Here is a 22,160-nt window from a genome sequence, read left to right as displayed (position 1 = left end):
AACTAGTGCCAAGGTGAAATGTTGCATGTTTAATGAGAGTTGCCAGCTTGGAATAGGTGAAGCAGGGCTCTCAGAGCTGCTGGCCTTTCTGCAACTGCTCTGCCTCTAGTTTCAATGACAAAGCAAATTGCTGTGCTCAGAAATGTTGTGATTCAAGCGAAAGACCCAGGGTGGCAAGTGTAATTGGCCCATTCATGAAGTGAGAGTTCTTAAGATTAGAAGTTTGATTTTTCCCAGAAAGCATTCCCCCCCCCCAGCTTTAGCACTTGTAGAAAAATGGTTCAAAACCGACCGGCTCTGCTTGGCAACAGCCCTGCTTCCCAAGCTACATCACTGACTCTTCCATAGCAAAAGCACTATTTCCATATATTCAGCAGGACCTTCCCTTATGGAAATAGCAGCGTTGCCAGCTCTCACAATTCTAACACTCTTCTCACAATGCTTTCTTCACGCCCCAGTTGCTGGAATCAAATGATCTCAGCTTTCATTTAAAAATAAATAAATAAATAAAAAAGTTTCGGTCTAGCCCTCACAGTTTCAGATCAAAGCTTGTACCCGTAGTCCAAGTGAATCCTAAACACTTAAAAAAATACAGATGGCAAATCAAAAGCCCCCCCACCCCCCCGATTCTTAAGCCAAATTTGTGGTTGACTCATGATTTTTGAAGGCTTAAGGCTGGCGTTACTGGGTCAGAGGGGAACATGTGTCTGGCTTAGGTCAAGGCATGGGTCTGAAGCCCCGTACAGCCGAGTGCCTCTGGCTGCTCGTTCAGCTATGTGCCTCGGAGGCTTTTCCACCGGCTCCCAGGAGCTTCAAGTGAGAAGCCAGGGGATTTGGCACAAGGGATTAAGGGGACACTGTTCACTTGAAAACTAGTCAATTGCCAACCAAACGAACTACAGTGATTTTGGCACCATTGACGTGCCAGGTTTTAAAGATTTTATATTGTTTTAATGGGTCCCTTGCCTGTAGCTGTGTGAAAAGCCCACCCAAACAGGGGACGCTGGCTGGCTGCAGGAAGCCGTGCAGCTGAACCGGCAAGTTCTGACAAAGGCACAGAGTAAACAAAAACAAAAAAATTGTTGCCTTCCTGTCTTTTCCTGTTCAGTCATTCAGGTGCAGTTTGTAATAGGACATTTTCAGACGAATGTGATCTAGAAATTGACACTGTCAACTTCAAGGACTTTTAACCCACTCCCTCCCTCGCTCTCAGTGGCCACAGACTGATAAATCTGGCATGGTATTTAAAACCAGGAGAGAGACATATTCTTCATGACTTGGGGCAAACAGTAGGAAAAAAAAACTGCTCATGAATGTTCAGCTGACTTGGAGAGAGTGTATTTTGGTTCCACTCCATTCCCACAACCAGCTCTTTCGTGTTCCCTCACAGCAAGCATTTGGCTGCTCAGCCTTTTTTGCCCACAAATACCTTCAGCTTGAATCATCACAGGCAGGAAATTGGGAGTTGCTTGTTCAGTTATAAAATTCGCTATTTTCCCTGCTGTGGTTTGTTACACAACCAGTCACTCTTGTGCATTCCACACAGTGCAAAGGGATAATGTGCCCAATTCTTGAATGGTCTGCAGCTCAAAAGTTATTCACAGAAATGATTCAGCAAATTAAAAATTCAGCTTGGGACTTCCGCACTCTGCTGAGAGGCAATTCGGATTAGAAAAGGCAGCATTATTTAGCCAATAAGTTATTTGTTCCCAGTTATCCACACTGCTCTAGTTCTAAACACTCATCAGCTACCCAGGAACAAGACTAATCTTTGCATATTTTCTTGTTTTCAGACACCATCCCTGAGGACTTTCAGGAATTTCAAGCTCAGCAGCTTGGAGGTGGAGATATTTAACACAGAAAGCAAACTGATGTCGCTATTTCAAACAGTAAAGCAATACTTTAAATCCTTATATGATTTTTGGGGGGGGGGGGGGGCAAGAGTGCACACTGCAGCTCGTTGTGGTTGATATAACTGTCAGACTTCATGTAAATATGAAAATAAAAAGATGATTAAAATAGACTGGGGCGTCACTGTCTTTGAAAATTGCTCGGCCTGCTGCCTCATGGAGTTTAATTTAAAAACGCTTGGCTATGAACTGGGACGCCTACTTCATGTGCGCGCTCACATAAAACAAAGGATGCAACCAGCATGAAATGATCAGTGGTTCTCAGAGTTGTAGAAGTCCAAGTTTGACGCAAACTCTTAGGTCATGTAGTCTATGTTCCTGTCACAGCAGGTTTGTTCCCCATGGGTAGCTCTTCTCACGCTCTTTTCCAGTCTAGTTTTTAGTGTCTTTAGTGAGCAAGGAAAGGGTCCCACCCTTTCCCTTGGACTATTCCAGACCACTCCCTAATGGGCTAGTCTGAGAATTGTTTCTGATTTAGTCTAACTCTTCCTTCTAATTTCATCCATGAAAATCCAGCCGTCTACCCACAGAAATGTCTGAAACTAATTCTGCTAACAATGGGGCATGGCCTAAGGCTCTAGCTCTTCAGTTCTCCAAAATTCCTGGCAAGCAGTGTTAATCACATATCTTCTTACTTGCATGCTCCATCTGTGGAAGTCATTTATGTAATTAAACATTCACTGCTTGTCTGTGTCTGCTCAGAGTACAAATCAGCACGTAGAATAGTCTGTTCTTAAAAGGAGCTGTGCTGGCCTATTTGAGTGTCGCTTTGGAAAATCTTCAAAACAGCATTAAGAGAGGTTTCAGAGTAGCAGCCATGTTAGTCTGTATCCGCAAAAAGAACAGGGGTACTTGTGGCACCTTAGAGACTAACAAATTTATCTGAGCATAAGCTTTCATGGGCTACAGCCCACTTCATCGGATGCATAGAATGGAACATATAGTAAGAAGATATTTATACATACAGAGAACATGAAACAATGGGTGTTACCATACACACTATAACAAGAGCGATCAGGTAAGGTGAGCTATTACCAGCAGGAGAGAAAAAAAACTTTTTGTAGTGATAATCAAGATGGGCCATTTCCAGCAGTTGACAAGAACGTGTGAGGAACCGTGGGGGGAAGAGAATAAACATGGGGAAATAGTTTTACTTTGTGTAATGACACATCCACTCCCAGTCTTTATTCAAGCCTAATTTAATGGTGTCCAGTTTGCAAATTAATTCCAATTCAGCAGTCTCTTGTTGGAGTCTGTTTCTGAAGTTTTTTTGTTGAAGAATTGTGACTTTTAGGTCTGTAATCAAGTGACCAAAGAGATTGAAATGTTCTCCAACTGGTTTTTGAATATTCTAATTTTTGATGTCTGATTTGTGTCCATTTATTCTTTTACGTAGAGACTGTCCGGTCTGGCCAATGTACATTGCAGAGGGGCATTGCTGGCACATGATGGCATATATCACATTGGTAGATGTGCAGGTGATATGTCTATTCAGGGGACACCATCATAGGGCCTAATCACATCAGCCACACTAGCATGTGGGTTCCTAATGAGAGTGATTACGGCTATTGGGGAGATTAGTCATTTTAAGGAACATAGATGGAGGGAGGGGGCAGAGAGTATGGAGTTTTCAGGAGTCCCATCATGTTCCCCAAAGGTTAGAAAATGCCTCTTTCCCTCATCTCCCAGCAGCCTGGCTGAAAATCTTGGAATATGGCTGGTCCCTAAGGTATTAGACACCTTAAGCCAAATGAGGACTGGTTGTGCTTAAACATCAGCACAATGTCTTGTGGGGGGAAGATAGGGTACCACAAGCCATAAAGGATATGAACATCAAAACGTATTAAAACAAAAAGGAGATTGAAGTGATTGGAACAACTGCAGAATAAGTTCTCTTTTTAGTGCTGCTGGCAAGGCGTTCACACAGGGCCTTCTCAAAAGGCTGCAAGTTCTTGCTGAACATGTTTATGCAGAGAGTCCGTGCAGCTTCCATGCCAGTAGATCTATTATCGACATGATCTTTGCATTGAGGCAACTGCAAGAAGAGTGTCAAGAACAAGGAAAAACCTTTCTGTGTGGCCTTCATAGATCTTACAAAAGCTTTTGACCTGGGCAGAAGAAAGGTCTTTTTCAATTGCTGGAGAGAATTGGCTCCCCACCCCATCCCAATCCTCATTGTGATTCAATCCTTCTATGATGGCATGAAGGCTACAGTCCAGTATGATGGGGATTAATCTAATCGACAGGGGTGTCGAAAAGAGATATGTTTTGGCACCAACATTCTTCGGTCTTTTCTTCTCTGCCTCTTCGGCATGCTTCTCATCTAGCCCCAAGGTCATACATCTCCATCCAAGAGCAGATGGAAAACTCTTCAGCATTGCACACTTTAGAGCAAAAGGCAAAGTCAGTCACCAATATCACAGGGCTCATCACATACAATGAAGAGGAGCTTCAACAACTTTTCAGTAGTGTTGTGACAACTTGTTATAAATCTGGACTAATCGTCTAAAGAAGACGATGTTTATGGCACAAGACATGTTTGCTGCACCAGAGATATCAATAGCTGACACCATGCTAGAAGTTGTGCACAAAGTTCTGTGATCTAGGATCAACTGTATTAGTAATCTTGAGATAAGTTATCAAACTTAATTCTCACATCAGAAAATCAGCTACCACATTCGGTTAACTGACCGAGCACATGTCGAATCACAGGAAACTAACATTGAACATCAGGATACAGGTCTACCAGCCATGCCTTTTGAGCATGCTGCTGTATGGTGGGGAGACCTGGCCCACTTGCAGCAGGCATGGAGGAAAGCTAAACACCTTCCACTCATGGGAAAAAAAAAAAAAAAAAAAAAAAAAAAAAAGAAGAAGATTGACACCTGAGAAAGCAAAATCGCCAAGTCTAATCACTACACGCAAACACAGATGTTGCCCTTAGCTTGGTCATCTGCACTGGATGGACTATGGACGCATTTCAAAGGATCTCCTATGGAGGAGAACTTGCGATGCCAAAGCTACTGAGCCAACCAAAGCTCAGGTTCAAGGACATTTGCAAGAAGGATTTGAAAACTTTCAACATCAACCCCACAAGTGGGGAGATGCAGCTAGCATGCAGGAGTCCTGCGCTATGCCAGGGAGTCAGAGGCTGAAGAGACATGGCTGAGAGAGGAAAGCGCAGCAAGACTTAAGCACCTCTGGTGGTGCGCTATATGCCTGCACTATTTGTGGCAAGGACTGCCATTCGAGAACCGAACCGTTAAGCCACTCGCGATGCTGCCACAGGACACACAGTAAGTGAGCTGCTTTGGCGCTTACATCATCATCTTTTGAGATTTGCCACCAGGTCAAATTTATCTGGATTGATGTCAGAGTTACACCAAGGAAAATTTGTCCCCTAGTAGCCTAAAAGTATTAGCACACCAATAGCATTTTCCTTAGTCTCCTAGCCCCATTCTTTACAGTACCTAGTGCAGGGCTTTCTATTCTTCAAGTCCGTACAGACACACTTCCTTAATGAATTCACCGACCTATGCAGATGGTGACTTTTATTCCCCTTGAGAGAAATCTGAGGATTCAAATCCACGGCCATGTAACTATCCAGACTTGCATACACACAGCCATGGAGAAGCTGCCATCAATGGGGTGGAATGTGGCAGGAGTTCTTCATCAGCAGCAGTGCTCAACAGTTTTCACAGGGGACGTGAGGAGTAAAGTCTACAGCTGGAGCTACCAGGGGGATGTATTACGGATGCGGATTGCTGGGATTTGGTCGCTGATTTGGTCACTAACACACCAACTTAGAAACTTGCATCACCCTGTCTGCATTTTGCCAGCATTACCCAACACTCATTTGGGGAAGAAAAATGAGAGGGGAACTTTCTGACTCCACCCTTGCAGGCTTGAGAAGTGATACAGAGCACGGGGCCGATATGAAGTTGGGCAAGCATGGGAGGACAAATGAAGCAGCAGAATTAATTTTCCCCACTTTCATTCTTCCAATCTTTGCATCAAAGTGGAAATGGTGAAACCTTCTTTCAGTTTTAAAAAGGACAAAGGATGGTTCTGTGGATAAAACTCAGAATGAGTCAGGAGATCTGAGCTGTATTCCTGTACTATGGCTTTGGCAAGTTAAAATCCAAGTTACAGTTCCACAGCTGTAAAATGGGCCTAGTCATTTTTCTCCCTTAGGTGTTGCGAGGGTAAATTCTACTTAAATGAAAGTACCCCCTGAAAAGCACTTTGCATTCTCCGATGGCCACCACGTGATTACCCCTGGATCAAAGATCTCATGGTCAGTGCCACAAGTAATTTAACAACTCTTTCATTAACATGACAAATAGTAAAATACCACTATAAATAGATGTCAGAAGCTTCAGTTCCTCACAGACCTTCAAGGAAGATTAAGTACAAATCATCAAACCCAAGCAGCCAGGATTTCCCTTTAATAGGAATATGCAGAATTCTGGAAATAGCAGTTGTAAATTCAGAGGTAAGGCTGCACTGAGATTTTGCAGTGAAGAATTGGAATCCCTGTTGTACACTTAAAGGACTGAGTTTAGTCTCCATATCTGGCACAATCTCTCTTCACACGAGAGCTGAAATTTGCATCTCTTTAGGATTATATTTACTAACTTTTGCAGAGGAAACAGTACTATACTCCTTGTGGAAGTTTGGCCCTTCTTTCCTAACATTTCTGTAAATTCCTCCAGCTAAGCCACCAAAGTCCCATAAATGCCAAACTTGTTCACACATCTCAAACATAGCAGGCTACTTGGTTTTATATTTAAGTTTAAAATGTCAAGAGGTAGTTGTCATAACTGTTGAGTTTCAAAGCATTGCCAACTCACGATTTTATCAAGTCTCATGACAGTTTGTGCTTTTCTTTAAGCTCCAGGGGTCAAGAAATTCCATGAGAATCTAAGCTTTCATTTAGAGTAGGTAAGTTTCTAGCCCTCATAGAAATGTAGGGCAGGAAGGAACCTTGAGAGATTATCTAGCAGTTCCCCCCCGATGCTGAGGCAGGACCAAGTATACTTAGACCATCCCTGACAGATGTTTAAACTGTTCTAAAAGACTATCAATGACAGGGATTCTACCGCCTCCTTTGGTAACCTACTTCACGGCTTAACTTCCCTCATAGTTAGAAAGTTTCTCCTGGTACCTAACCTAAATCTCCCTTGCTGCAGATTAAGGCCAGTGTTTCTTGTCCTACCTTCAGGGCACATACAGAACAACTGATCACCGCTCTCTTTGCTACAGACCTAACATATGAGAAAACTGCTATCAGGTCCCTCCTCAGTCTTTAGTAAAGACTGAGCATGCACAGATACTTTTAACCTTTCCTCAGAGATCAGCTTTCCTAAACCTTTTTTTCCATTTTTGCTGCTCTCCTATGGACAAAGTGTGGCACCCAGAATTGGACACAGTACTCTAGCTGAGGCCTCACCAGTGCCAAGTAAAGCGTGACAACTCCTGTGTCTTACAGATGACACTCTTGTGAGAACGCCCCAGCATATTCGACTCCTTTGCAACTGTGTCACCTTGTTGACTCAAATACAATTTGTGACCCACTATAGCCCCCATAAATGCCATAACTCATCGTTGTAGAGACAAACTTTGAACATGTGATTGGAGTACACCCTGACGGCTAAGAAACAAGGCAAAGATGACCTGCAGAATGTTTTTTTTTTAAAAGAACAACCCTCTTGATTTAAGCCAATCATGATTTTGAGGTCTGACTCAAGGTTTTTGAATACTTGGGGCTGCCATTAGTACTTTCACCAGCTACCTTGTTACATCAGCTAGATCTGTTTGCAACAACAATTTGTCAAAAAGCTTTGGTTAAAAGTTTCTTTTTAGCTGTGCTCAACTGGGCCCCTGCTGGTTTGCCAAGGCAGGGCTCCTCTCCTCTCTACTTGTCCACTCAACATTGAATAGGATTTGAAAAGATTGAGGCTCTCTCTCACAGATGCTGTTCAGTCATGGTATTAACTACGGTGCAGGCATCTGTCACAAAAATTTGACTGTGTACAAAGTGTTTATTTTTCCAGATTTTCCCCAGGAGTAAAATAGCTGAAAATTAAAGACATTTCTCACAACTGATACCACATGTTATTCAGTTTGAAAATGGGAAGTAAGGAAGAACTCTTGGTTACACAAATTCAGAGAAAATTTGAAATAGACTGCTTAGGAAAATTCCATCCAGCGCAGGGTCTTTTTTTTTTTTTTTTTTTTTTTGTCTCTTGCAAAATGGAGAAGGGGGCAGGGAGTCGTTATAGCTGGAAGTGTGGGTCCCACCACTGACCAGTAGTTAAGGGTACTAATAACCACCTCTCCACTGTTACAGTTCTATAGTTTTCCAGATTATTGCCATGTTTGCATGGACATGCAAAGCCAAAATTAACATTTTTCTTAATGAATACATATTGAAAGCTGCTTCAGACACTTTGTAGTGCAGCTCTTAGCGTAGTACAGCTCCATGGGAATGGTAACATTTATTCAGCACATTCATGCCAAGGGGCATGAATCTTATCTTTCCTGGCACTCAGAGGCAAAAATTTCCACTGCAGCAGCAGTGTAGCCACAAAGGAGCTCATTACAAAGCACCCCAGCATGCAGTCTGGCACTTCTTTTCCAAGCTAACCAAAGACACTGAGGCCTGGTCTACACTACAGGGTTAGGTGGACATAAGCTGCCTTGCGTCGACCTAGCTGTGGAAGCGTCTTCACTTAAATTTGGCTCCTAATCGCCTCTCTGTGCCGATTTAGTAACACCACCTCCCTGATCGGCAGAGAGTCACAGTCAATGTAACCAGGTGGAGACAGGGTCAGTGTAGACACGTGTTGCTTATGTCAACTGTTACTGGCCTCCAGGAGCCATCCCACAGTGCTAACACAATTGACACACGCGCTCCTGGTGAGAACACGCACTGCTGACACAAGGAGCCAAGTGTGCGCGCACACAATTAATTGAACAACTACGGTGGCTGTATGCCACTGCGAGTTAGGTCAACATAATTTTGTAGTGTAGACAGAGCAGGGGGCGAGGAAGCGGTCCATAATTTAGCCCCCAGGGCTGTCTTCAGTAAAATGCGGGTTAGTGTCTTTGCGCTTAGCTTGGGAAAGAAGTTGCGCCAGGCTGCAAGCTGGGGCGCTGTGCAATACATTTCTTGGTGACTATACTGCTGCAACAGCAAAATTCTGCCTTTGATGGCCTGGAAAAAACAACATTCCTCCTTGGTATAAATATTCTAGGGGTTAAATATTACCATTCCCCTTGATCTGCACGGCAAGAACAGCTTCAGTACAAGAGCCAGTAGCTCTATTTAGTCTTTCAGTTTTAAAGGACGAAGGATGGTTCTGTGGATAAAACTCAGAAAAGTTGATTAGCCCCATTTTACAGATAGGAAACAAGACCAGGAGATTAAGTGACTTCAACAAGGCCTCAGAAGGAGCATCAGAGTCCAAGTGAGAAGATCTGAGTGGGATCTCACAACAGCCCTGTCACCACCAGGGCAGACCCGGCAGCATTGCCCCTACAAAATATTTAGGAGCCTGCCATAGAATTGAAGGAGCCGTGGCCATCGGCTTCATGGGACCAGAAGGCCAATTGTAGGAAAAACTAGTGTGACAAACTGAACATTAGGGAGTTCTATTTTTAAAGCTCTCACTGCAATGAAGGAGGCTAGAAGTGTCCAGTTAGAAAAAAGGAGTAAGCTGGGCTACACCTGGAGATCTACAGGCTCCCCACATTCAAGAGAGCTGTGCTGCCACAGCCTTGAGACCCTAAAGACTGACGGTTACTCTATTCCTATGCTTGAGGCATTCACCCTCTTTGTGCTCACCACCCAGTCTGGAGGCAGGCAGGCCCTGCGGTGTAAGTTAGCCTAGTGCTCTGCCTTATTCTCTGCTTCCCATGGATCCCTCTGGTTCCTGGAGAACAGAGAATATCAATAGCGCCGTGCACTCCCGGTTCCTGGCATAGGAGGCAGATCAGGGATTGGGATTGGAAGTGGAGTGGGGCTGGTGTGGAGCCTTCACCACAGCTCTCCGCTAGCCAGAAAGGTTCCTCTGCACAGAGGCCATTTTCAGAGATGATCTATGCCAGGGCAGGATCAGGCCCTGGATCTGCAAATCAAAAAACTCTTCCCTTACTACAGGTCCTGGTACAGGCCTGTTCTTTTCACATTCTCCTTTGGGAAGCACTCACCTGCTCAGCTTGTCCCATCACTGACTCACAGGATCTACTCAATCATGAAAAATGTTCTGCCAAGTAGCCAGGCAGAGGAGTGGGTGAATAATATTGGCCAGAAAAGGCAATCAGAACACCACGCTGCAAAAAGAGAAGAAATCAAAATGCAGGTATCTTAGAATATCGACAGTTTGTAGCTGTAGCAGTTTAAAAGCAGCACAACTCTCTAGTGCCAATATCCCACAGTAGGGGGTGCTACTGTTTTAACTACGTCTGTTGCTATATAGTCAGTGGTACAAAAACTGTGCAGACCAGAAAACGTTAATAGTGAGCGGCATGGTTTCTGTTCAGTTTTAGAGGTAGCCTTTAGACCTAGGAATATGGCAGTCTGGATAGAACAGTGAAGTAGAACTCTCGGTTTTCTAGGTTCAGTTTTATCTGATTGTTGTGCAATCTTGGGTTAAGTGAATCACTCTGCTTCGACCTACCCATCTTTAAAACGATTATATCGGCACCTACTTGGCAGGAAAACATAAGCTAAAAACACTGTCAAAAGAAGGGAATTGTAATTGCAATCTCATCGTCAGTCATTTGACCAGATTCCACTGACAAATCTGTCACGACTACCAGATCATATTCTGGTGGAGCATGAGTGAATGTCACATGTCCAACAGATAAACAGACCAGCTCATACAATTGGCAATAGATATGAAGTCCATACATTACTGCAGGACAGACTGGGAATTTGTCTGAGAATTTCTGAAAACACAGAAAAACGTTTAATAAAAATGAAATTTTCCCTCAACCAGTTATGCCCTAAAGACGTATCTGCCAAAGAACTAAATAAATTTAATACAAACTTTATTAAATTACGCAGTTAGATTTCTAAAACTTTGTACATGTAAAACAATTCATTGTAATTTCAAACAGGCAGAACTTCATTGGTCTATTAAACATTAAAACTATAACAGCTTACACTATCCATATATAAAAGAAATGTTTCTTGAAAACCCATTAACATGCTTTAAAAAGACAAAAAACTGTTTATAGTTGATTTTGCAATTAAGAAATTAAGTTCTGAAATCCTTAACAGCTCTCAAACTTCAAAAACAGTCAAAGTTGCTACAGATCATAACATTCACAAACAGTTAAATAAGCTTAAACTAGCAAACATCCATGTTATTGGAATACAATTTTTAAAAAAAGTACACCAAGAGATAAAAAAAGCTTATTTGAAATTTTTTTTTTAAATTAAAAAGAACTTTAAAAAAGACTCACATTTTAAAAAAAACATTTTAAAATGTTAAGTTTCGGATATTTTGCATCCCCCATTTTTGGAAAGGGCATGAAAAATTAAACTTCAATTTGGGGTAAATAAAGCAGTACAATGGACGTTATTACATTTCTTGTCAATAATTTTCTGGATTTTTATATTCTAAATTTTGGTACTAGGCTCAAGCTGAAAGTATCTCTAACAAATTAATTCTCTTTACATCAGGCTCACAAATACCGCCCAATCACATCTAAACATCTGGATATATTTCAGTAGGAGAAAAATAAAATTAAGGTATGAGTAACGTTACGTGATTTCCTTATGGCTTTCCAAAATGTGTCTAGGCTTCGGATTGAGAATTCTTTGGCAAACATACAACTACAGTACTGCACCCCCCCAGCTTTGATTTATCAGAACCTCTAAAGCCTTGTTAAAATGCTGAAAAGACTTCAAGACTGAAAATAGCAGTTGTTAAGAGATTTGTGCAAATGGCTTCTGATCTACAGTAGTCAGAGCAGGAAAAACTGACTTATTTCCCCAAGTCATGTGTTTGAAATACACAATAATTTCAAACTATGATTTATAAAACATTGACAGATGTGGAACAGCTTTAAGTCACATTAAAAACCATAACTATTAGTGAGGTTAGTGGGTTTAAGGTCTACTTCAAAAGCTAGAAAGCCTCCTCCCATTATTAAAGATTGAATCATCATGACAGGCCTCACTAATCCAAGCCAACTGACATATCTGTGATATAGATATCCCTCATTTCTGGGCATTTCCCTTTCAGATGTGGGAAGTACAATAATACATGTAACAGGGGATTGGAGGGTAGGGAGTCAAATATAAAAATGTCAAGGCCTTTAAAACGTTTGGTCCCTGCGATTCCCTTTTATAGAGGCAAGTGAAGCACCAGTGTAGACAATGTTTACACAATCCTTTAAAAACCAGAATATTAAGAGAATAAAATTCCATTGCATTCATGATGCATTTTCCTCCTTCAGGAGGTTCTGGAGTGGAAGGGCTAGATTTTGCTTTACAGAGATCGGAAAAATATAACTTTAGCATGGAGGCAAAAAGTAGGTGGGTCTGCTGTTTTGAATACTGGAACTGATCCCCATTTCCCTTTCAAGTCCCAAAGAAAAAAGATCATCAGGTACAAATTACGAAACTCTGCTGTTTACTATCATTGAAAACATTTCCCAATTTTAGCAACTAGGAGTAGGAATCTGGCCAGTTTTCAGTTGCTTATATTTCCTTAAGATACCAAGGAGAGAGAAGGCTAACAAAACAAGGACCTACAAATGGAGGAAGACACAAATATTTCTGGAGACCAAAATTAAGATTAAAGTGAGGACATTGTAAGTACTATCAAGCCTCAGTTGCAGATAAGTTTTCTAGTTTACCACATGAAAGATGCATATGAGGGCGCCCAATAACGTTTTACAATCCTGTTTTGGAGAAAAACCGAATAGCTTAGAGTGTTAGAAATAATTAGGAAAGTCAGTGGATTGTTTTGTTACTGATCTGATAAAAGTTTCCAGGTCAGTTTTTGAAACATGTGCTGATAGCCCTGGTGTCCTAGCCAAGTTACAAGCAGGGTAATTACATCCCGATTGGCAGTACTTTATTTCCAGAGACTAAACTTTTGCATGATGGTGCTAATGCTTTCCTGATCGGAGCGATCCATCACAGTTTCAGGGTTAAATGCTCTTCCCCACCCCCAGTCTTCCTCAAGGGCACCAGCTTAAAGTTTCAGACTTCCAGCTGTCACCTTCCCTGGACAACAGTGTCTCTTTCCATCCAGACTGGGAGGTTAGGTTTGCAGTTCTTCCCTCTGCACTTCACTGGGATTTCCCCAGCAGGTCTGACCAGTTAACCTTTCTACAACAGTGTGCTACAACAGTGTGCACCAGTTACCAACCATCCTTCACAAAGCAAAGCACATTTATTCTTAGGGTAAAAGCATTACAGAGAAAACATACAAAAAATAATAAACACTCCTATACGCATGCTAAAAATTTTCCAGAGGTCACCAGTAGTCTTATGGGGGTCCTATTAAGCCAAGATTTCTCCAATCTTTCTGCAAGGGTTGGGCCATCTTTGGACAGAAGGTCCTGTTTGCTGGATCAGAAAGGCCCTGTGTCAATTTAAACTCAAGACTTTTTATGCCAAAATCCCTGTGCCTGTTGGTCTCCGGGAACCCAGTTTGAACCAGTGCATGCAAATATCCCCAGGGGTTGGTACCTCTCCGGAGGTGTTTGCAACTAGAGTGATTCATCTTAATCACTCTCCACTGTTTTAGTTCCCTGATGGGTATACATGAAAATCCAGACTACCACAGTAAAGCTTTAACAAAATTAAATGGGTAAGTAATTGACTTAATATTTTTAAAAAGCCAATCCAAATTTCAATTGAAATTATTGAAGTCTGAAGTGATTTAAAAAGTTCAAAGCTTAGCATATAAAATGTTGTGATCCTTTCAAATGTAAGCACAATTTACATTTACATGTCCCAGCATCCGCCTGCTCATGGAACCTGAATACTTTGAGGAACTATCACACTGTGGGAAAATGGAGCACAGACAAGTCCATTTGCCTTTCACTTGGTCCTTACAAGTGTTTTTGGCCTTGTTTGCTAACCCAGCTATTTCGGTTCGGAGGCTTGCTCTCTCCAAAGTCACCTTGACTTCTAATTGGAGTGAATTTGGGCTCTCACAATTGCTTTCATGGTCATTGCTGACACAAATAAAGGAATGGGAGTTTGCTCCAGGCTCAAGCAGAAGTGCAACAGGAAAGAAGAAAAAATTATTCAGAACCAATGTAGTTTTTGAAGTAGAGGAAAACCTCAACAAAACACAAAACTTAATGCAAAGCAAAACCATGTTTCCTCCAATACAAGAAGCCGTCTTGAAATAAAACTTGAGCAAGCATTTTAATTTAAATACAAATTAAACTGGAATGGACTTCTGGAAGGAGGAACAAAGGAAGAATGGGTTTTGCCTATTAACAATAATAGGTTCCCCATTCTCAGAGGTGGAACAGCTCTTTGTGAAAGTGGGTAGCTTTCAAGATTCTTGCAAATTTTAAAAGGCAGACTAACACAACCCATTTAAGCCTCAGTTCCACAATAAGTCAAAAGAACAAAGATATATACAAGGCACATGGCAGGGCAAAAGAGAGTACTGGGTGTCTACCAGCAGGTGCGGCTATCTAACTTACACAATAAATGCATGGGGAGATAAAGTTCTCCTCTTACTTATTTAGCTACTGTCCTAATACATGACTCGTGGCAAGCATTTTACAGAACACTGAAGCATTAGACACTAAAAGCTTCTCATTCCATCCTCTAAAAAGTCTTTCCATAGCATCTCCTATTCCTGATTACTACAGAGCAGTAGCCTGCATCAGAGTCCTACCACAGAATTTTGTCAAGTATCGATTCAAAAAACCAGGAGTCTTTCATATGCACAGTAAGTATTAGCACATCTTAAGGTCAGAGGTGGTGTATGAGGCAGCACCATTGAATCACAGGCTCAGTTCAGTTCTTCCAGTTTGAGTCTCAACTGAATTATTATTTATGGCAGAGGTATGTCTAATAGGCACTTTTAAAAATGCATGTTCACCTGAGCAGATAACGATCAATGAGCTGGATATCCTGAATTGTGACAGACCCTAACACGTGACTTTAGGAACCATACAAATAGCTGTCAACAGGAAGATCACAGTAGAATTTTTTAAAAACTACACTAAGCCCCTTAATATATTCCCCTGGCCTGCAGGCGGGAATACATTGATTGAGGAAACTCCATGGGCCTACACTCAAGGAGACCCAAGGTGATGTCATCTTCTCCAGACAGGGGAAACAGGCACACCTTTCCATCTGCACAGATGTCCGGTGATCCAAACGGATCTTGGACATCTGTATAAAGGAACAGCCCCTGCAAGTTACTCTCTGGGCCTTCTCCCTCTGGTAGCATGGCTCACACAACGTCAGTCTGGAGTGGGATAATGCAGTGTAGAGTCATCCTCCACTGCTCCCTTTGCATCCTACTCAAATTCTGCAAACCCTATGCACATGTACTTTGTGAGACGGGCCTGTGTGGTGGGCCTGTGTGGAATGACTGTTGCCTCTTCTTTCCTTATGCGGCCATCATTTCCTCTGTGCAAAATAGCTATTGCCCTGCATAAACTGAACTACAATGAGTATGCAGTATATACATAAGGATTTTTTTTTTGTATACAGATATTGCCTATACATAGTCTCGCTATTAGTGGATGCCTTGGCCAATACATGTTTTAAAAGATACCTGAAGGAGTTAAGCCATAATATAGTCACAAAAACATTAGTATTTTAATACACTTGTTTTTCATACCATGGATGTATATGACATCTCAATACTACACTTACAGATATTTGAACATTAGGGAATTTCAGATTTTCTGGACTGTACCTTGATTGCAGTTCAGAGTCCTAAAACCAAATCAAAACAGTTTGAAAAACCTATAATTATACAAATCAGAAGAAAATTTGGAATTTCAGTTTATCAGCTCTCGACTGGCTAAACACTAGCGATAATTTCTTCTCATTTGAAAAAATAATTCTCTCTCTCTTTTTTTTATAATTACAGTGTATCTGAATGTTCTATACAATTTGCCCAAAGTTGCAGCTTTTCCTGTTCTTCTCACTGTAAAGATTACAATTTGGGCAAGATGACCCCTAGTTGTCATCTGATGGTCCTTACTCTCTTGCTTTATTTCAGATTTCAATGGAACTCTAAACAGTTGCGAGGTCTCCGTGCAGGATCAGAGCCTTCATAATGGAAGCATAATCAATCAAAACCCAGAAAACTATTTATTCACCTTTGTAACATAACAAAACTTATTTAAACTGAAGTGGTGTTGGGGTGTGGGCGAGAGAGAAAATGGGGAAAGATTCACGGCCATACCAAAGAAACCCACACATCAGTTTTCAGCATGGAGGGGATTCTGATGGATATCTAAGCCCCTGGGAACATTGGGGTTAGTAACATAAGTTTATAGGACTTCACGAACTCTGCAGCGTTTACTTGAGGGAGGAGGATGTGCAGGGTTTGGGAGTAATTCAACCCTTACAGAGCCATATCAGATCAGCTCAGACCCCAGAATGAGACAGTCACTTCCCGCCCTTCTGGTTCCAAGGAGAAAGCCCAGAAACCTTTAACCTGAGAGGTCTTTAGGAGCGCCCGTTCCCTTCCCCCAGTAGCAATGGGGAAAGGTTTATTTCTGCTCTTTATTTCAATGATCGTTCTTAGCATTAAGCAAACGGTTTTTCTGAGTTGTTAAAATGCAATACTGGAAGCTAGCACTGGATGGTATGTTTTGTTTTTGTAAGGGTTGTTTAGGGAAAAGACCTGGGAGAAAAGGAAAGTCAAACAATAAGCTGACGAAAGAGGGTACCTATACCCTGGCTATAAAAAACTGCATCTAACTCCTGCTAAAGCCAGGAACCAGAATTCTCCATCTTACCCCTCAGTGTACAGATGCCAGTGATATGCATGTTAAAAGTACTAGAGAGATAGCATTAACCGAACAAATCTATCATAGTAAGTGCCAAGTAATATGGCAGTAATAGAACTCCCATAATTATGGCAATATAGAACAATCAAGGCATGATAATGTGTTCATAGACCATCTATTTACATCAGAATCATGTGGGTTTTTTTCCTTTTAACACATTAAGCTACAAGTATTTGATTCCTAAAGAAAGGGTCCAAGTTTAAAAAAAAAAAATAATAAAAGATGAACAGAAGAACGGCTATACTGGGTCAGACCAAAGATCCATGTGGCCCAGTATCAGATCTTCCAGCAGTGGCCAGTGCCAGGTGTTTCAGAGAGAATGAACAGACAGGTAATCACCAAGTGATCCATTCCCTCTCACCCATTCCCAGCTTCTGGCCAGCACAGATGTAAAGCTCACTAACTTTTTGTAGTTCCACGGACAGCATAGTCATATCAAAGTGGATAGTTTTCTTTCTTTCTATTTTAATTTGACAAACTAGTATGAATAGGTTAGTTTCAAAACTATTGGAATTCAGAAGGATTCATATTAGTTTTCTTTTTATTTACCTACTGAATAACTGATATAAAGAGTAGTTCTAACCAGGAAAAAACTAACTAATAACGGCAATGAAGGGTCCATGTTTATTGGCTCAGTAATCTCCTGACCACGTTTATTCCATTCATATTAAAAAAAATCGTTTAACTTGCTGGGAAGATTCTCCACATGGAATTTAACTGGCCAAACTGTTAATGATGTGTCACTAGAATAGAATTTTGCTCACACTCTCATAGCACTGCTGTGCCATTATAGGGAGCTGGAGTAAAGAAGTAGAAAAATATTTTTCCCAAAAAAGTGCACAACTCTAAATACCCAAGATGCAGACATATTGAGTAAGGTGATGCCGTTTTACATAGTTCCTTTCCTGGCCATAACCCAACGTTAAAGTATTAGGAAATCAGTAGTGAAAATTTGAGGTTAAAGTCTGAGGGAAACCTCTAAATGTGGGTAAATATTTAGACAAAAATAATGCTCAGCACTCTCATTTTTAAGGTTAAAGATGTTGAGCAATGTTTCCCTATATTTGCTTAGAATCTCCTTTGATTGTGTGGCACACATTGTGATTTTTCTTTAATAAAGAATGTACCATGCATAATATCCCTGTACAGACTGGGCAGTTTGCACTCAGTTACTGCTTGCAAAACAAATCCCTCAGAATTCCATTACGATAGTTTATACTACACATGCAGCATTCACATTTCGCTGATAATTGGGTCTGTTTTGAATTATACTACAATTTAGCTTCTGTAGAAATTTGAAGTTAAAAAAAGAGACAAAAACAGCATTTCCTTTGACAATATTTAGTATCTCTGAATATTTCAGATATATGTCTCCTAGCGCTCCATATGATCAATTGTACTTAAAAGGTGCCTTTCAGTTTACATAATAAATATTTCTATTGCCATTGGTATGTTTCTCTATCATTCCATATTTGTAATAACTTAATATATATATTGAGTAATTTAATATATTTAGAAACCTTTGAGAAGCTACATTGCCCAACTCCCACCCCAGTCAAACATTTACTCGTTTTCTACTACTAAAGTAGTACTTTAGGTGCATTTGTGGAGAAAGTTATCTGGAGACAGGTATCAAGACTTGTATGAAGTATAAAAGGATAGCTTGAATTTGAATCACCACTGCTGTAAATGGCATCAGTAATGAAAAGTATAAAAACAAATACATTTCCTTTTGTTACAAGGTATCTGACATTCCACAGGAGGGAAAGATACACTTTGCACTATGTTTGGCTTTGCTCTTCTTGCCAATAAAGTCAGATGGTCAGTTATTCTACAACAGTTTTATTTATTCCAGTTTATGTATCATCACCCATATTTTCCCCACCCTTCTGCATCAGTGTTGCAACACTGTCTTTCAGTAGATTTGTTCCTTGGAGTTACATTTTTGTTCAGTTAAAAAAAATGGTTAAAAAAGAGGAAGTCTTCAGATCTATGTTTCATCTGACAAGAGGTAACTAACCAGCATGTTAAGACACCTGATTGATAGACTTATTTCTCCAGCACAAAGTGACTGAAGTATTTGTAACGATCGCACTTGTGAAGTCTCACACTGAGAATTGTCGGGTTGGACAGCAGAGAGGTGCTATGAGAGTCCATAGGTAGAGTAGGACACACACCCAACATGACGCCATCTTAATCCAGAAGATGGACCAGGTTCCACTGAAGAATTTTTCAATCTCAGCACTTTCATAACTGTTAAAAAGATGAAGGGAAAAGGTGACAAGAAATGCAGTAAGCGGTTACACTCACCGTTCCTATTTTAGATTTGTTTCCCTCTGCTCATTTTGAGACAGTTACTGACCACCAGTAACCTAATTTTGAACCTGGGAGCAGGTGAACAGCTCTTTGTAGACTGGGACCCTGTTCAGGTAACAGCCAGGACAGACCTGCATATTCTCTCCCTCTCTCAACCAGGAAGCAAGATGTAACTGCTCCAGTTTTGGGTATTTCAACCGTACTCCTACATTGAGAGCCGTCCAGTAACATTACATGAATGTTAAGATTTTTCGACCTTGAAGTTTACTTACTGGAACCAGTGAGTTACTGTCATCATCACGTAGAGAGAAGCCAAGAAGAAAACAAAGTGGAAGTAGGCATAGCTGTATACTGTGCCTCTCTTTTCATCATATATTACAGTCTGACCGCCCCTTTCTTCAACATGCTCTTCGGCGTCAGCTGTATGAAACAGGGAACAAGAAGTTGTTTCACACAAGAATGGAAACAGTGGTAGAGTTCACATCCTATAGATCTAATTAAAATGAACAATTTTAGGCCCAGTTCAGTTCAATATCCTTATCCAGCAGAAAACTTAAGCATACTCTTGACTTCAGCACATGCTTAAGTTGCATTGAAGTGAATGGAATTTAAGCACATGTTTAAGTGTTGTCATGAATTCAGGCGTTTTAACTTGATCACAGGATCCTGAGCTTCCTCACTTTGTACTGGGTCTCAGTCCATGGAGTTTGCTGATACCAAAGTGAGAGTCCCAACACCACTGGGTCTTCTGACAGAGGGGGCAACAATTGGTACTCCATTTGTTGTTGTTCCTACACCCAGGCAGAGAGCAAAGGCTCAATAGAGGAGAAGAGCACAGAATGCGGAGCACACAAATCTGGCAGCAACAGCAGGACACCCCCTTTTGAAAGTATGTTAAGAGCAGCTACTCCCCTTTCACACCTTTTTTTATTTCATATAATGCAAGAGGACAGATTTCCATTCCATCCTTGTGTGGTTAAAGTATTTAAATTTTTTTAAATGACAAAATTGTATAGATTTTAAAATAAATATTTAAAGCTAAAGCATTCCAGAGTGGTCTTAGTTTTTGGAATAATTTTTTCCAATGCATTTCATGCTGCTGAAGAAGTTTCAATTTCCACAGAATTTAGGATACATGCACCTCTGTATATACTGGGCCTTGCCTTAGTTATACTCTTGTGGTTTGGGCTAAAAGGCACAAGCAATGCTAAGCAAAATGTATAAGGAATGCATAGTTACCATCTCCATCTGGTGCACAGCAAAAGCAGCAACGAGCTACCTACAAGGCAGACATAAAGTTAACAAAGAGGTTTCATGCAACAACAGATCAGCAGATTAAGTCAGCCTGTTGTGCCTAAATTACAAATACTAATTTATAAAAACATTGCTTTGTATATTTGCAACAGACAACACAACTAAAGCCTCAATCAGGAACAGACAAGCAATTTACAGCAATAGACCTTTTGGAAGTTAGGCAGCTACTCTGTCTTGGTGTTATGGAGAAATATACTGCATGTATCTATTTTACATAATCTAAGACCAATATTCAAATGACAAGAGGGTAATGTAGCTACAGTGGAGTAATGCTGCAAAATGGCTGTGTACAGTAGTTCCTTCTTCAGACCTAAGTCACAGGTGTTTTTAAAAGTAACATTTCTTTATAGAAATGAGACTGTAAGGAATATTAGAGATTCTGACTACATTCAGCAAGACTGATTATACCAATATAAGCATCAAACTTAAATGGACATTTGCAAGGTTGGAGCCAGCAGTAGTAAACTGAAAGTTACTTTATCTTCATACCATTTTATGTAAGCAAGGGGTTTTTGTTTTGTTTTTTTTGGTGGACAAGTCTCATTTCTCAGTCTAGAAGCTAGTTCTTCACTGGTGGCACAATGACACTCCTGAAATGCATTTGGGTACTGCCGCATCTTTTCCTATTTCCACTGCCTGCTAATATAGAACATTGCACTTTGACTGTGTGTTTTCCCAGTATTTCTCTTCTTGTGCACAATTCCACAAAATACATATTAACTCTGCATTTTCTATATTACATCTCCAACATCTGTTGTTCTCGGATATGTTTTGGTTTCATTTTGGGGGAGGTGGTGTTCGGTTTTGGAGTCTAATAAAGTATACATACCAAGAAATTATGTTGTACTTTAAGATTTGTGATCTTTATACTTCAGTTTAATAGATAAGGATTTTCACACTCGCTTTGTATGATTAAATACTCTCTGGATGCAAAAGATGATAAAAAGACTAGCAAAGTTCCTGCTTAAGAGATTGGCTGAGTTTATTGAAACAGGAGAATAAATGCTCTTCCTATAGTTTGGTTTAACAGGGTTCTTTACTTTTTTAAGTTAAATTTGGACAAGAACTATTGCCTTTCGCTTCCATTATTATTTGGCTATATCAAGATCCTGAAGTTAATGCCAGGCTCCTCCAAAGAAAGTGTTTTTTCTTTGGATACATGTGTCAGAAATTCAGGCCTTGCACATTAAGTGATGTAATTAGTACTGTTGGCATGCATACAAATAGGCATTCAGAGCAATTAATTATCTCTAGTTTAGGTACAGAAAGACTCTGTATAAATAGATGCAGCTGCAGAATTATGTTTACATTTCTTGTCAAAAGACAAAGGCCCTTTGCCTCAGGGAAGACAATCAGAATGGAATTAATTAGCCATTGACCGTCATTGCTTTATATTCACATGCAACAGTCCCCATATAACTCTCTAAAACCAAGGGCTTGTCTGCACTTACATTTTATAGCGCTCTAACTTGTTGGCTCAGGGATGTGAAATATCACCCCCCTGAGCGGAGCAAGTCTGAGCGCTTTAAAGCACAAGTGTAGACAGGCTCCAAGCGCTGGGAGCTAATCCCCTCGTGGAGGTGGATTACCAGG

At 40.8% G+C, this 22,160-nt stretch overlaps 2 protein-coding genes across 4 annotated transcripts in view; one reads left to right on the top strand and one right to left on the bottom strand.

Moving 5' to 3' along the window:
- Nucleotides 1-2,010, top strand: part of THBS4 (thrombospondin 4) — a 55,828-nt gene extending 53,818 nt beyond the window's left edge. The window contains exon 22 of the mRNA XM_007059014.3: nt 1,794-2,010. Coding sequence (XP_007059076.1) covers nt 1,794-1,855 — 62 coding nt within the window. The 3' untranslated portion in view covers nt 1,856-2,010. The remainder of the gene's footprint in view (nt 1-1,793) is intronic.
- Nucleotides 2,011-10,869: 8,859 nt separating this feature from the next.
- The window catches only part of SERINC5 (serine incorporator 5), a 62,174-nt gene continuing 50,883 nt past the window's right edge, over nt 10,870-22,160 (bottom strand). For all 3 annotated transcript variants that reach the window (XM_043547654.1, XM_037902947.2, XM_037902948.2), the window contains 3 exons: nt 20,493-20,532; nt 19,526-19,673; nt 10,870-19,190 (listed from right to left, as the gene is read on the bottom strand). In XM_043547654.1, the coding sequence (XP_043403589.1) occupies nt 19,043-19,190; nt 19,526-19,673; nt 20,493-20,532 (336 nt within the window). In that variant the 3' untranslated portion in view covers nt 10,870-19,042. The remainder of the gene's footprint in view (nt 19,191-19,525; nt 19,674-20,492; nt 20,533-22,160) is intronic.

This window comes from Chelonia mydas, chromosome 5 (assembly GCF_015237465.2).
Source record: "Chelonia mydas isolate rCheMyd1 chromosome 5, rCheMyd1.pri.v2, whole genome shotgun sequence".
NCBI classification, from domain to species: domain Eukaryota; kingdom Metazoa; phylum Chordata; order Testudines; family Cheloniidae; genus Chelonia; species Chelonia mydas.
Note: the sequence above shows the minus strand (reverse complement) of the source record. Positions and strands in the feature narration are given on the sequence as shown.